This window comes from Pleuronectes platessa, chromosome 23, assembly GCF_947347685.1.
Source record: "Pleuronectes platessa chromosome 23, fPlePla1.1, whole genome shotgun sequence".
Taxonomy (NCBI): Eukaryota; Metazoa; Chordata; class Actinopteri; order Pleuronectiformes; family Pleuronectidae; genus Pleuronectes; species Pleuronectes platessa.
In genome coordinates, this window is record NC_070648.1 from 13,720,734 (window position 1) to 13,734,122 (window position 13,389).

A 13,389-nucleotide genomic window follows, 5' to 3' on the forward strand; every position below is an offset into this window, starting at 1 on the left:
TGGCACGGTGTAGTGCGCTGGGAGCCGCGGGGAGAGGAGGACGTGCACATGGAGGAGACAGACACCGCTTGTCCACAGTCCTCGGTGCGCTCTCGGCTCGGAAGGACAGGACAGCCTGGCGGGATGGAGGACATCAGCGGCAGACCCTCTGCCCCAGCTGCTACAGCGTGTGTGTGGACTCCGGAGCTCCTGCGCGTCTTTTGACCAAGGAGCGATTGGACGAGTGCGCACAGCCAGAGCCTCCGTGCGGGTTTTGCGGACACAACGTTTTTTGAGCCGCTCCGGAGCTTTGTCTCCACCTGGATCCGTCGGCGCCTGTGGTTTCCCCTGCTGTCAAGAGGACTGGGTAGGACACGATGCGAACCCGATTCCCAAGCGTTGCTGTTCCCCAAAAGCATGTGCGCCGCGCCACCGACCGCCACTGAGCTCCAGAGTCCGCCCGCACCATGCTCCTCCTGTGGGTCCCGGTGAGCTTGGTCCTCGGCTTCATCATCTCCCAGACGTGGAGCGTGCAGATGTCCTGGGAGAACTGGGACTCCGAGCTGCGCAACCGGGGCAACGAGTTCGAGAAGCCGAGCTCGCAGCCGCACATCGTGTTCATCCTGGTGGATGACCAGGGCTTCCGGGACGTTGGGTACCACGGCTCCGAGATCAAAACCCCGACACTGGACCGACTGGCAGCCGAGGGAGTCAAGCTGGAGAACTACTACGTGCAGCCGCTGTGCAGCCCCTCCAGGAGCCAACTCATGACCGGCAGGTACAGAGCCCCATGCCCCCCACACACCCCCTCACCTGCCCACACCACAGCTCCATGGAGCCGGCTCATCATCCAAATGAGTGAAATCCTAAATATCCTCCTCATCGTATTTCTGCAAAGTGTAAAGTTGCTGAAAGCTGTTCAGTGTCAGAAGGATGAGCTCATCAACTGGATGCAAATCAATGCAAAACAGTTACTGGGAACCTTTAGGCTTCACTTCACTAATAGTGCAGAGCCGGCTCTAGCCTTTTGTGGGGCCCTAAGCTTAATAAAAAAAATAAAAAAATACAGAAACTGAGGGGGGGAAATCATCTTCTGGCGAATAAAGCTGTTATCAATAGCACATGTTTTAATTGAGCACAGCAAGGTTTGCAGATGTCTCCTTTCTACGGAGCATGGATAGCGGCTGCAGCCACTGCGCTCCATTTCATATACAATGCTAACGTTATTATGCTGATTTATTATGGCCTAGATTTTATTTTGGTAGCTCAGGTGATTGATTCTAAAGGTTATGATAATGCACAGCAAAGCGAGGTTTGCAAGTAGAGGTGAAACCTGCCCTGTCTTTTTTTTTAAAGCCTTTTTTTGCCAGCAGACTGCATTTACTTACAGTGTCTGAACCGGAAAGAGGTCCAGTCTCAACCTTTGTAACAGTAGCCGTGGAACCGGTCTCACCTCAAGGTCCATTCAGCAGCTGTCCCTGAGCTTTCGCCAGCTCCGCCTGGTCTTCACCGGCAGATCGGATCTTCAGTTCTTAAGCCAACACAGACGTTTTCCCATTTTACAATCCCACTGAGCAGCTCCAAGTCCACCTGCATAATGATGACCATGTGAAGTGATCAAAAGCTCCAGACCCGTCACTTACGCAGCTGTATTAACCAAAGAGAAACAAAGCACTCAAAGCAGTGTTCAGGACACTTAGCACCCCGCGTCCTGGGGAAGATGAAAATGTCAATGTTAATGTCTCACTGTAAACAGGAGCTGAATAGCCTGTGAGCCAAAGAGACAGGTGCCTGCCGGTCTTCTTAAAACAACAGATGTCAGTGATTGTAGTCTGGTTGGTGATTTGTTGATTTGATTTGTATTGTTCTCTAGCACGATCAGTAGCTGAAGCCGCAGCAGAGGCTGTGACGCATTATTCATCATGGGATACGTGATTATGGGATACTTCTCTCGGAGCAGGGCCCCGTAATGCCATACTTTGGAAAACCCCTGTTCCAGAAAAACTTTTTAAGTGAACCTTGAGTTTTTCTCACACAAATTTGTAAGCCTTTCCAAATTAGGGAGCAGCAGTGTTACCTTAGCAGCCACTTAGTGTTTTTGTGGGCGGCAGGAAGCTCTAAGGAGATATTAGAGGGCGAGGGGGCTTTACAGTGTATGTGTACAGTATCATGGGGGGTCGGTTGTGCTCTGGTTTTGTAGTTTGCTCATAGAACGTTTCACATCAGCAGTTTCCCTCTTTGTACATGTAGCTCTGCAGGGCTTCTCCTCCGCTGCCTCCACCATCTGTTCTGCTCCTTAGCCAAAAAAAGAAGGTGGAGGCCTGCCGGGCACCGACGTTTTTTTGGCAGGCGTCCGAGAAAATAATGAGAAAAGTGCAGCCACCTCCTCGTTCCTCTTCCCTCCATGAGCTTCTCTGATCTCAGAAACAAACCCAGATAACATCCACATGGAAAAGTAGGTGTAGATTCAATTATGTTTCCAGGCTTGTATTCCTGAGCGGGTGGTTGCAGAGGAGTATGGTCGACTGAGTGAAAGAGCACCATCCAGCCGTGTGTTCACATCAAGTCGTCATCTGGATAGTCCACAGTTCCTCCGTGTTTTCCCCGGAGGAGGAGGAACCATGTGTGAATGCAAATGTCAGAGTGAGAGGCTCCACAGTATATCTGCTGACTTTATCTGCCTGGCTTCTAACACGAGACAGATGAAAAATAAAAATATACCTCCCCTTCTTTCCTGAAAAAGCGATGTCATACACGCAGAACACACTGACGAAGATGTCAATGGAGTTTGTGGTGATAAGAGCCGACACCGGTGTCTGTGAACACCTCCCCAATGTGTGGAAGACAAACTCTGCAGGGAAACTCTGTTGCCAAATTTTTCCGATTTTTTGTCATGCCTCAAAACAGCTTTACTGAAGCTCTGAGAACAGACTTTGAGTCCTTTTGGAACACTTGCAGAGACTTGTCAAGGCACATATATAGACTTGGTGAAGGACTGAGTCCAAAACATAAGCGCTAGATAAGAGCCTGATTAAGCTTTTACAGGCTGTTTATACTGGTTACTATGGCAACCACCCGCATCTGAACCAAGCTACGTGCTCCCTGTATATCATCAGATTTTACTATAACTTGCTGATCCACTTACTGTGTGTCATTCTCGAATGTCGCCAACCTGGATTTTTTCAAGATCCAGATTTTCTCCATGAGATGATTGACCTTGCTATTATGGCATGTTTGAACAGATTCACTTTACATTCTATCCCAGAATGCTCCTCTTTAGTTTTAAATTGTCATCGTTGATCCTTCCCCTAAATGTCACTAATGACGTTAATAGCTAGCTGGGGTTTTTAAGCATTGTCACTCTCGGCACAATGACAGTAAAAAACAATGATGTCAGATCTGCTGGTTTCATACAGTACATTCATATTTTAACCAACAGAAAAGTGGTGAAGTTTCCAACCATTATATCTATGTTCCAGCCGCGCTGCCAAACTTCCCCAGAGCTTAAGCTCAGCAGGAGGTCCGCTTTGGTTGACACTTGTGGAAAACCCTGACTTGGCTTCGAGGCAGATCACCAGTCAGTCACAGGCAGAGATATTAATTACACAATATTTTGCCTCAATACTGAGGTTTCGCAGTGACATTTGTTACGGGTGTCCCCTGGAAGTCAATGACTCAATGCTTCAGTTGCAGTTTTTGAGTCGATTAACTGCATCTCTTTCGCTGCCTTACAGCACTTGATGTAATACAGGAATAACAGAGTTGCTAGTGTGAATCATACGTTTTTTTTAAAACCTTAAAACGGCCCAACCACTAAGCTAACAGTGATGGAAGTAGATGCTTTTTACTCAATGGTGGAAACAAAATGCACAGACCATGTGAGGCAGAGCAGTGCTACTTTCAACTGTGTACACTCAATGTTCTGCTGACGGGTGTTATCTGCCTGGCAGGAAAGACAGTAATAAGGTAGAGTTTTATAACTGATCCATGACAAAGACATAAACTTTGACTTTTTCTTACAGTAGCATGGTGTGGGGCATCTGCTCTGAAGCTGAGCTGCACTAAGGGTTCACTGTCTGTGACTGTAGCAGAACTTGGTACAGAATGTACCCCATTGTGAGTTGAGAAGATCTTGGTCAGAAGTAAACCACGTGGGTAGAAAAGGTCCATGTTCAAAATGTTTTTGGGAAAACATATGCCCTCCACATGTTGATGTGCTGTTTTGTACAGCTGCTGTTGAAAACTGTAACAAAGAACTCTTAACTTTCAAGTAACAGGAGCCTGAGAAAAGATTTGAAGGTTTTTGCCCCCTGGGGAACTCGTGGCATCAGAAAAATTTCAACCTGTCTGGTTTTCTTTAGGCGGCACTGATGAGATTAGAGGCTTAAAGTCAGAGCTTTCCCTCAACTACAGCTTGGCTGTGGTCTTCAGCCCCATGACCTCCCTTCTGATTTCTCCTGATCAAGAGAGATGGATAGCAGACGTAGCTCTACAGGTAGCCCCTCAACATTTTTTATCTTAGACACATTTGAGGACACTTGACACACATGACAGCAGATGGCAGACACATACTTATACTTATACATACCTTTTCTCTCATTTGGGATTATATCTTATTAAGTTAACATGATTATGGTGTGTCAAAGATTCATCTTTTAGAACATGTGAAAAGTCTGTGCAAATACTGCAGATGGACAATCTGGAAAGTTCGATACATCATAAACAAATAAAAATCAGTAACTTTAGGCTGCTTTGTTGTATTCATTTACATATTGCTCAATGGTATATGCATGTACAAATGTCTTCATTAGTCATCCCCCACTTATCTTTCATGTGCTACAACTCAGTAACTCTTGTTAAGCAAAGATAACAAATTATTACTCTGTTCTTCTACATTTGAATGAACCGCGATCCATCAACAAACCAAAGTTGAAGAAGGCAGCCTGGGGTCCCAGGGCAAAGAGGAGCAGATCTCTAGCAAGTATAGTGGCTGAGTTCCAGAAAGCTCTTCCACCATCCTTGAACACTGCACTCTTATATCACAGACCCCTGGATCTGAGTCTGGTCTGTTGGTCAGGCGAGTTGGGTTGCTTGTTTTCTTAAAGCAGCTCTCTTTCACTCTGCTTCTCAGCCACTACGTCTCCTTCTCCTACTCATTCACACTCTTCCCAACTGTCCACACTCATCTTAAATGTGTCCTAGCCTCTCAGTCGCCCTTTTCTTGATCTTTCACTCACCTGTCACTCTTTCACTTCTCCCCCTTCACCCCACACTAGCTTGTCTTAGAGCTCTGAATTGAGTTGTGCAATAAGAAACCAAACTGGGCATTAGAGGTGATGAATAGGCAAAGTTCCTGGAGAAGTTTGTGTTTGAATTCAGGGAAATGGAAGTCTTGACAGGGGACAATTTGTTGATCATCTTTAAGATTCTGTAGAATTGAGAAAATAAGAGCACAAAGGCCAAGAAAGGGGCCAAACTGAAGGGAGATATGCAAAGATAGCAAAGAAGTAAACGAAGAGCTTGTTGAAAGGAAGAGCTAAGTAAGACGAACGACGAAGGGCTGTCTTCGATTAAATCCAGAGAGCTGGGTTGAGGCTGCTTATCTGAACCATATGTGAAGAAGACGTGGAGCAGAAATACACAAGAAGGCTCCGGCATGGGCATCAGGTCGGCTTCAGAACCTCTACAATTGTTGCTCAGTGGCTGGAGTGGTGGCCGTTGCACTTGACTTGTGGGACTTGAGTGAATGCCGGGCGCTTAGCGTTTTGAGTTTAATGGTGTGTGTGATTTGTTGGCCTTGTAGCTCAGCGGTTGTGGAAATAAGCCAGAGAGATAGCGTGATAACTGTTGCATTTAAGACCATAACTCTTTTACTGGAGGAATGCAACAGCTGCCTTGGCATGATAAGATATGGAAACGAGCCACTATCAGTTTGAGGTGTTTCCCTGCCTGTAGTGGGGTTTGAATCCACACTCGACAAAAGATGCAGAAATGCCTGACACCAGATCGGTGGCCCATGTGGCTGCACATCCATGCCCTGCTTGTTATTTAAAAGAACCTATGAAAAATGTGCAGGGACTGCACTAAAGGATGTAAGATATCTAGGCCGGTATTTACTGCAGTCATTATTCTGAGGCTTACCTAATAACTGTCCCTCACATGCCCCAAAACCTGTAAAGTCAAGAGCTAGTTTCCCCCGGCACCCCGTCAAACGTGAAAGAGTAACAACACAGGGATACTTTGAGAGTCTTTGCGCTCCACTTTGTGCCATTCTCCGTCAAAACCTCGGGCTGGTTTGAGTGATTGGTGGAGGAATCACAGGCTGCTCTTAGCATGACATTCTCATTACACGCCTGTAACCTTTTGGTATGTGAACACCACCGAACCTGCAGGAGCTGTGAGAGCAGAGGTTGGGGCTCATGAGAGGTCAGACCTGAATATGCAGACACGTCTTAATACATTGCACAGGTATCTCTCCAAAATGTTCCTTCTTTCTTTTCACTTTTAAACCATCCAAAACTTCCTCTTTCTCTCCATCTTATTGCCGTCCTGGTATCGATGCAAAAGTGCTTGACAAATATAAATAAAGAAAGCGAAGGACAGAATTGGAAAAATGCTCCTATATAAATTGACACAGAGATTAAAGGTAATGGAGGACATACCATTCAAAAGTCATTTCAAAGACATTTATGAGCAAGTAACAACACAAAATTGATGATGTACTTTGCATGGGGAACATTGGAGAGATTATGGGAAACAAGGTTTTACAAGTACTTACTATTGTTGGAGTTAATTATGTCTTGTGTGGACAAAACAATGGAGTAAACAGACTTCTATATATATTTCTTCTACAGAAACAACCCTCCAGTAACAGGCTGGGTTGAGTTCTTGTTGCTGTTGTTTTCGTACCCACACAGTTGGCTTCACTTTTCTATATTCCATTCCCTTTCTCAGATCATTGAAGTCAGATCTCATCGCCTCATAACAGACCAACAGTACATCCTCCAACCCCCAAGGTGCATGTTTGTAATTGAGTTTCAGAATGAAACCAAGACCCTCTCTTGGTTCCCATCAGGGCCAGCATGGTCTCATTTTGTATTCACTGACCTGACCTCAAAGACTTGCAACAAATAGAGGTATCAAATTCAGACTTGTGCCATGTAATTATCCTGGGAAGGTTTACATTTTAAAGGTCCTGGGAACTGGATTTGAGTCCATGCAAATCCATTTTGTTATAAACAACACAATCTCCCAACCAAATTTTTGGAGGCATCAAACCCAGATGCTCTTTGTTTCAGTAAAGCATTGTGCAGTTTTTTTTTATTTCTCACCGATGAACAAAACAGCTCTGCCCCTAGGTTTGTCAAAAAAGCCTCTACCAACTGCAGCTGTCATTCGAACACACTGGTGACGAGGAGGGTCAGTGGTCAGGGATTTCCCTGGTAAATTGGTCAGTGGTCGTGTCACACACAGACATACTCAGCAAACTAAATAACTACCAAGCTCTACAGACAAACATCTGTTGAGTCAGTACATTGGCTTTTTTTATTAACTTGCTGGGTCAGATCCTTACGATCCTTGAAGCACAATATTAAATATGCGTTCACAAATTCAAAGTATTTAATTGCAAAACAGCCATAGCTAAACCACCATTATCAGCATCACATTTCTAAATGGAAGCGCTCATAGGAATGCAGTCTTCACAAGACCATATGAGTTGTTTGTCATTTCGCTCAGATGCCCCCCATAGGAACATGCCATTCATGAGTATTGGACCTTTGTCATTGTAACAATAATAAATGTGTTTAACGTTATGGAGAGTCAAATGAAAAATGTAATGTTTGTGAGCTAAGGTGGACAACACACGAGACAGAATACTTGCTTTCTAACTTATTGCTGATGATTATGTATCACAGATCTCCATAAATCAGGCTAAGGTTATGTAAACCTCTCCAAACTGAAATGGAAGCTCCAGTAAATTAGCTCAAATAAAAGATGATGGTCTGGCCAGCTGTGTTACATGCAAAGGAGTGTGTGTTTGTTTGCAGTCGCAGTCTGTGATATCGTAGGGACGTGTGTCCTCAGTGTATTGTTTTTGTTGAGTGAAGGACCTAAGTACTAAATGAGTGAGTTATTGCCGCACACGCTATATTTTGGTGTAAACCTTGAAGGTCGTTTGCATTCTCCGTGGGGAGCAGAGGCTCGCTAGTCCTGACCAACCTTGAGCTTCTCTGCCAAAGGAATCCTCCTCTCTGGAAACCTTAACCAGACACTTATTTTCACTCCCTTTTCCCGGTGACAGCTTGACTGCACACCACTAACCACAGGAGAGAAAGAGGGAGCAGCAAAATAGGAAAGAAGGTGAAGAGGCATCTGGTTGCATCAGCCCCATGTCTCCTGGGTGTCTTTCTTAGACTCAAAGCAGACGTGGGGAGTCCCGACATCCAACGCTCATTGTGTTTGTCTACTGAGTGTTACTTCCTAAGTTCCAGCTGAGCTGCCTCACTTTGAAAAAAAAACATTTCATAGTCAGACCACTAATCCCTCAGCTCATAGTTTTGATTGCGGGAGACTCAGACCTGATCCAAATATTCCTGGGTATAATTAGATCTGATCCTAAATGCGGTAGAACACCAACTCTGGCAGTAGGTCTGAGGACCACCAATTTTGTACCATCCACATTCACAAAGAGTTGCATATATAATTTCCCATGCCCTTCACAGTTCACACTTTGCCTCCAATGATTTTGATGTCCCACATCACAAGAGCTGAGCGCTTGGACCTACTTTGGAATTAAATATACTGACTGAATCCATAGCAGAGCAAAAGAACAGACCCTGTCTGACTTAAAAGAAATACTTCAACATCTTAGGGAATACCAAGCTTAGCTTTGTCTGAAGACTTAAAGCAGGGAGAAAGAGCTCTGTCTGAAAGTAACTAAATCCCCCTGCTAGCATTACATTTATGTCACATTTGTGTATTACTCTAATAATTTTATTTAATACAAAATAATGAGTTCAGCACATAACCAAAAATAGTCATTTCAGACCTGCATTCGTCGTTGTCCAAACTCATATTTAAAGCACAGCAATGAGCGTGTCAATCATATTATCTAACTGTTGGGAAGAAACCAAATTATCCAAAATGTCAAACCACACTGCAACATGTAGAATCATTTTCAAGATCACTGCCAATTATTTTTGACAGTGTTTGATTTCCCTGCTGCTCATCTGCCTAAATATAAACACACTGATTCCAGCCGATATGTCAGCCAGTCAATTAATATGTTGGGCTTTATCTTTTTTGATAGCTCATTCAGGAATAGCATTCAAAGCCAATTCTTGATACTTGACACTAACATTGTGATTACTACATTTCGGTCATTGCACTGAAAGTATTGAGGTCATTGAGAAAATAATCAGGGACAGATGGAATTTGACATAATTTAATTATCAATCTGGCAGAAATAGCTACTTCTAATATTTCAAATAAATAGTACTCAGGATTGTTTTACATTGTCTTTTGTTAGGATTATTGAAGAAGATTTGACATAATTTGGGGAAATTTCATCCAAACCTCATCATTTGTTATATTCTCAATCACTGAGTAATTGATGAAGTGCTGGTTTGGGAATAGGGGAATCCAATGGGTGGGGAGTCCTAATTCATCAACAATTCAATTAAACACCTGATGATTTACTGTCATATTGTCATTTTGTGCTAATTGTAAATTAAAGTCAATTGAATTACCCCAGAATGTGAGCTGACCTAATCCTTCCTTCTCTGCCAAAAGCGATTACAAGTTTACATTTGCACTTACTTCAGAAATTCTTCAAAAAGTTCCTTGATGCAAATTGTAGAGTTGATCCCTCACTTACTGTATGAATGGTTCTGTGTTAGCTTGCTGCTAAGGTGGCTGGCACAGCATCATTAGCTCCAGGTCACAATTCTGCTTCCTGTCTGGCCTTGAGTGACAGGTTTTCTGTTTTGGCTCTGGCCCCCCCCCCCTCCATCGACCATGAGACATCCACCTCTCAACACTCTGTGCTTGTGTTGTTCCTCTTTAGGCACTCTTCGGTCAGCTCCGATATGTTTGCTTTGGAAGGAGTCCATTGTAATTAGAATTGGGTTGAATAAAGTATCAGTGTGTAATTTCCAAAACAAAGATGCTCTCTTGCAGAAAGAACAGTTTTGTCTTCAGTTTTATAAACTTACATACGCTGTGTTTTCAGTGTTTAGATTATTATTGTTGAAATGTCATACAGCAGCATGTGACTATTTCATAAATAAACTCATGGCGCCCCATGATTCTATCTGGACCAGTTTTTGAGCTGGTGGTTCAACTTGAGGAAAGAAGAAGGCTTTTCAGCATTTCTGGAATGTAACCAAGTTGCAAAACCGTTCTGTGGAAGAAAGAAAAATAATGGCACAATGCCACCACCTCTGACTTAGCAGACAGAATCCTCATGTTTAAGAACTTGTTGCAGGAACATTAATTCATTTCTTGTGCAGTAGCTTTTCCAGTTTTGAGGGACAGGAAGGTTTCAATGGAAACTGTCCCTGAAGTAATTTTGTTCTCCTGACATCTACTACTTGATGACCTGCATACGTGAAAGTTGTCTTGAAAAATAATCATGTCCCATATCTGTTTTTATTTTGTAGGTATCAAATCCACACAGGCCTTCAACACTCGATCATCCGACCTACCCAGCCGAACTGCCTGCCCCTGGACAATGTCACCCTGCCCCAGAAGCTCAAGGAAGCTGGATACTCCACTCACATGGTGGGCAAGTGGCACCTGGGCTTCTACAAGCGGGGCTGTATGCCCACCCAGCGAGGCTTCGACTCTTTCTTTGGCTCCCTGCTAGGCAGCGGGGACTACTACAGTCACTATAAATGTGAAGGGCCTAGTATGTGTGGTTATGACCTGTACGAAGGGGAGGAGGCAGCTTGGGAGCAGGACCGTGGCATGTACTCTACTGTGATGTTTACTCGAAAGGCTATCAATATCCTTGCCAATCATAACCCTCGCAGTCAACCGTTGTTTCTCTACTTAGCCTTCCAAGCTGTTCACTCCCCACTGCAGGTTCCTGCCCGCTACCTCGAGCGCTACAAGGGCATTCCAAACCCGCATCGTCGTAAATATGCTGCCATGGTGTCTTGCCTGGACGAAGCCATCCATAACCTCACATTAGCATTAAAACGCTATGGGTATTATGACAATACAGTTATAGTGTACTCCTCAGATAATGGAGGCCAGCCACTAGCTGGTGGAAGCAACTGGCCCCTGAGAGGGAGTAAGGCCACGTACTGGGAGGGGGGAATCAGGGCAGTGGGCTTTGTTCACAGTCCCCTGTTGGTGAACAAAGGGACAAAATGTCGGTCTTTGGTCCATATCACTGACTGGTTCCCCACACTGGTGACCTTGGGTGAAGGGACGATAGATGAAGATCTCAATCTGGATGGGTACGATGTCTGGGAGGCAATAAGTGAAGGGCGGCCGTCGCCTCGACAGGACATTCTTCATAACATCGACCCAATCTACATTAAAGCCAAGAACGGTTCGTGGAAGGCTGGGTATGGCTTATGGAACACCGCTGTCCAGGCTGCGCTCCGGGTGGGCCACTGGAAGCTCCTCACGGGTGTTCCGGGTTACAGTGACTGGGTACCCCCTCAAACATTCTCCAACCAGCGGCTAACAAATCGCTGGCATAATGAGCGCGTCCGTTGGGACCGAGGTAAATCCATCTGGCTTTTCAACATCACGGCCGACCCTTACGAGAGAGTGGACTTGTCTCAGCGCTACCCACACATAGTGAAAAAGATGCTAATGCGATTAGCACATTACAACAAGACGGCAGTAGCAGTGCGCTACCCATCCAAAGACCTGCGTTCTAACCCCCAGTACAATGGGGGCGTATGGGGACCCTGGTACAAAGAAGAGAGGGATAAGCAGGAGGAGGATGAGAGAGACAATCATTTGTTTAACAACCATCTTGGAAAAAGAAGGTGGAAAAAGAAGTCAAACAGAAAGCTGAAAAGGAAGGTAGAAGAATAGCTTGGCCCATTTGTGAAAGACTTCAGTTGCCTTTTCTCAGGGATAGACACTTCCTGATTCAGGATTGTCTTCTTCAGACTCTCGAACTCCAGTTAGTTTTAACTTGACTCCAGTTTATGCTGTATGGAAAACAATGCAGATAGACCTGTTGAAATGCCTCATTAGAATTAGGAAAAGCTCCACTCATTCAAACACTACTGTCGTGCCCAGACACAGCTAAGACCTCATGTTATTGTTAGGGGCATTGAGCGAATGTTTATTTTTCTAGATTGTGTTGCATGCTTGAACTGTTGTCACCTTTGAATTCCTCTGTATATTCATGTCTCACTAAAAGTAAAAAAGAATTGTTCATAGACAGTTGCCATAAATCATGGTGACAGAAAAATAAAGACGTAGCTCTTTTATGCTGTTGATTGCAGAGATACAGTATCGTGGAAACAAATGTAGGATTTATGTGATGTGTGAGTTGTTGTATGTTGGTTTTATAAGCACAGTCTGTCTGAACTTAGGAATAATAGATTTTGTTCCCCCTTTTAGATGATGTCTGGTCTGGCACCAGGCCAACCTGAATGTAAGACAAACTCACAAAATAAAAGCCCCAGACACAAAGCTTGTTTTTCTTTTCCAATCTTTCAAGCTCTTTCTCAAACTCTTGTCTGTTCCGCATTTTATTCCAGACAGATTTCCTTTACTCTGGTGACAGTGAACACTCTTGTAACTGGAAAAGATGTAACATTTCTCTCATCTTTAGAAGCTGAGATACAGCCACCCACTTTTACTCATGGAAAATGCACTAAAGTGGGATCTGACCTGGGATTAAGACCTAACTGCTTCTTGCAGTCTTTAAAAGGGCCTGGCTCATGGTGTACTGTACAGGATTTAGTGATCAAGGGACACACAAAAGAGAGATGGAACTATTCACACGCAACTTACAATATATGAAACCAGAGTCAAGTTCAGCAGGGGTTCAAAAGTATGCATTCTATCTTCAGTTTCACACTTTGCATCTTTAGTTGAATTTTGATTGATAGATTTTTGGCATTTACTGTGAGTGCTGAGTGGGAACTCTTACTAAGTGCAAAAAAAAAGGCCCAGACACAAAGTGGAATGACGGAATTATGGCGATTGAAATTGGGTAGGTTCTGCTGTATCGTGTCTGTTTGTGCAGCTGTGCTTGTATGCCTCGAACTGCGGCTGCGCAACTTCAGTCTACTTGTGTTTGCTAATTCTGCAAATAAGGCAGATCATGGAGCAGCAACAAAGCAGCAAAGTCATCATGGAAACTTCAGGCAAAAGTAGCCTTTCCGTCTTCGAGCTGTTCCAACCCTCTGGCTCACAAGATCAAAGAGTGCC

At 44.3% G+C, this 13,389-nt stretch overlaps 1 protein-coding gene across 1 annotated transcript; it reads left to right on the forward strand.

Moving 5' to 3' along the window:
• The first annotated feature begins 11 nt into the window (after positions 1–11).
• arsj (arylsulfatase family, member J) lies at positions 12–12,645 on the forward strand. Its single transcript, XM_053416781.1, has 2 exons — positions 12–757; positions 10,641–12,645. Exons 1-2 carry the CDS (start codon positions 447–449, stop codon positions 12,034–12,036), a joined length of 1,707 nt encoding a protein of 568 aa, XP_053272756.1. The 5' UTR covers positions 12–446; the 3' UTR covers positions 12,037–12,645.
• The last annotated feature ends 744 nt before the right edge of the window (positions 12,646–13,389 follow it).

Excerpts from the sequence above, each read along its gene's own strand:
- arsj (XM_053416781.1), top strand. The coding sequence starts at position 447 with ATGCTCCTCCTGTGGGTCCCGGTGAGCTTGGTCCTCGGCTTCATCATC. Across the intron at positions 758-10,640 it reads AGCCAACTCATGACCGGCAG|GTATCAAATCCACACAGGCC; the intron begins GTACAGAGCCCC and ends TTTATTTTGTAG.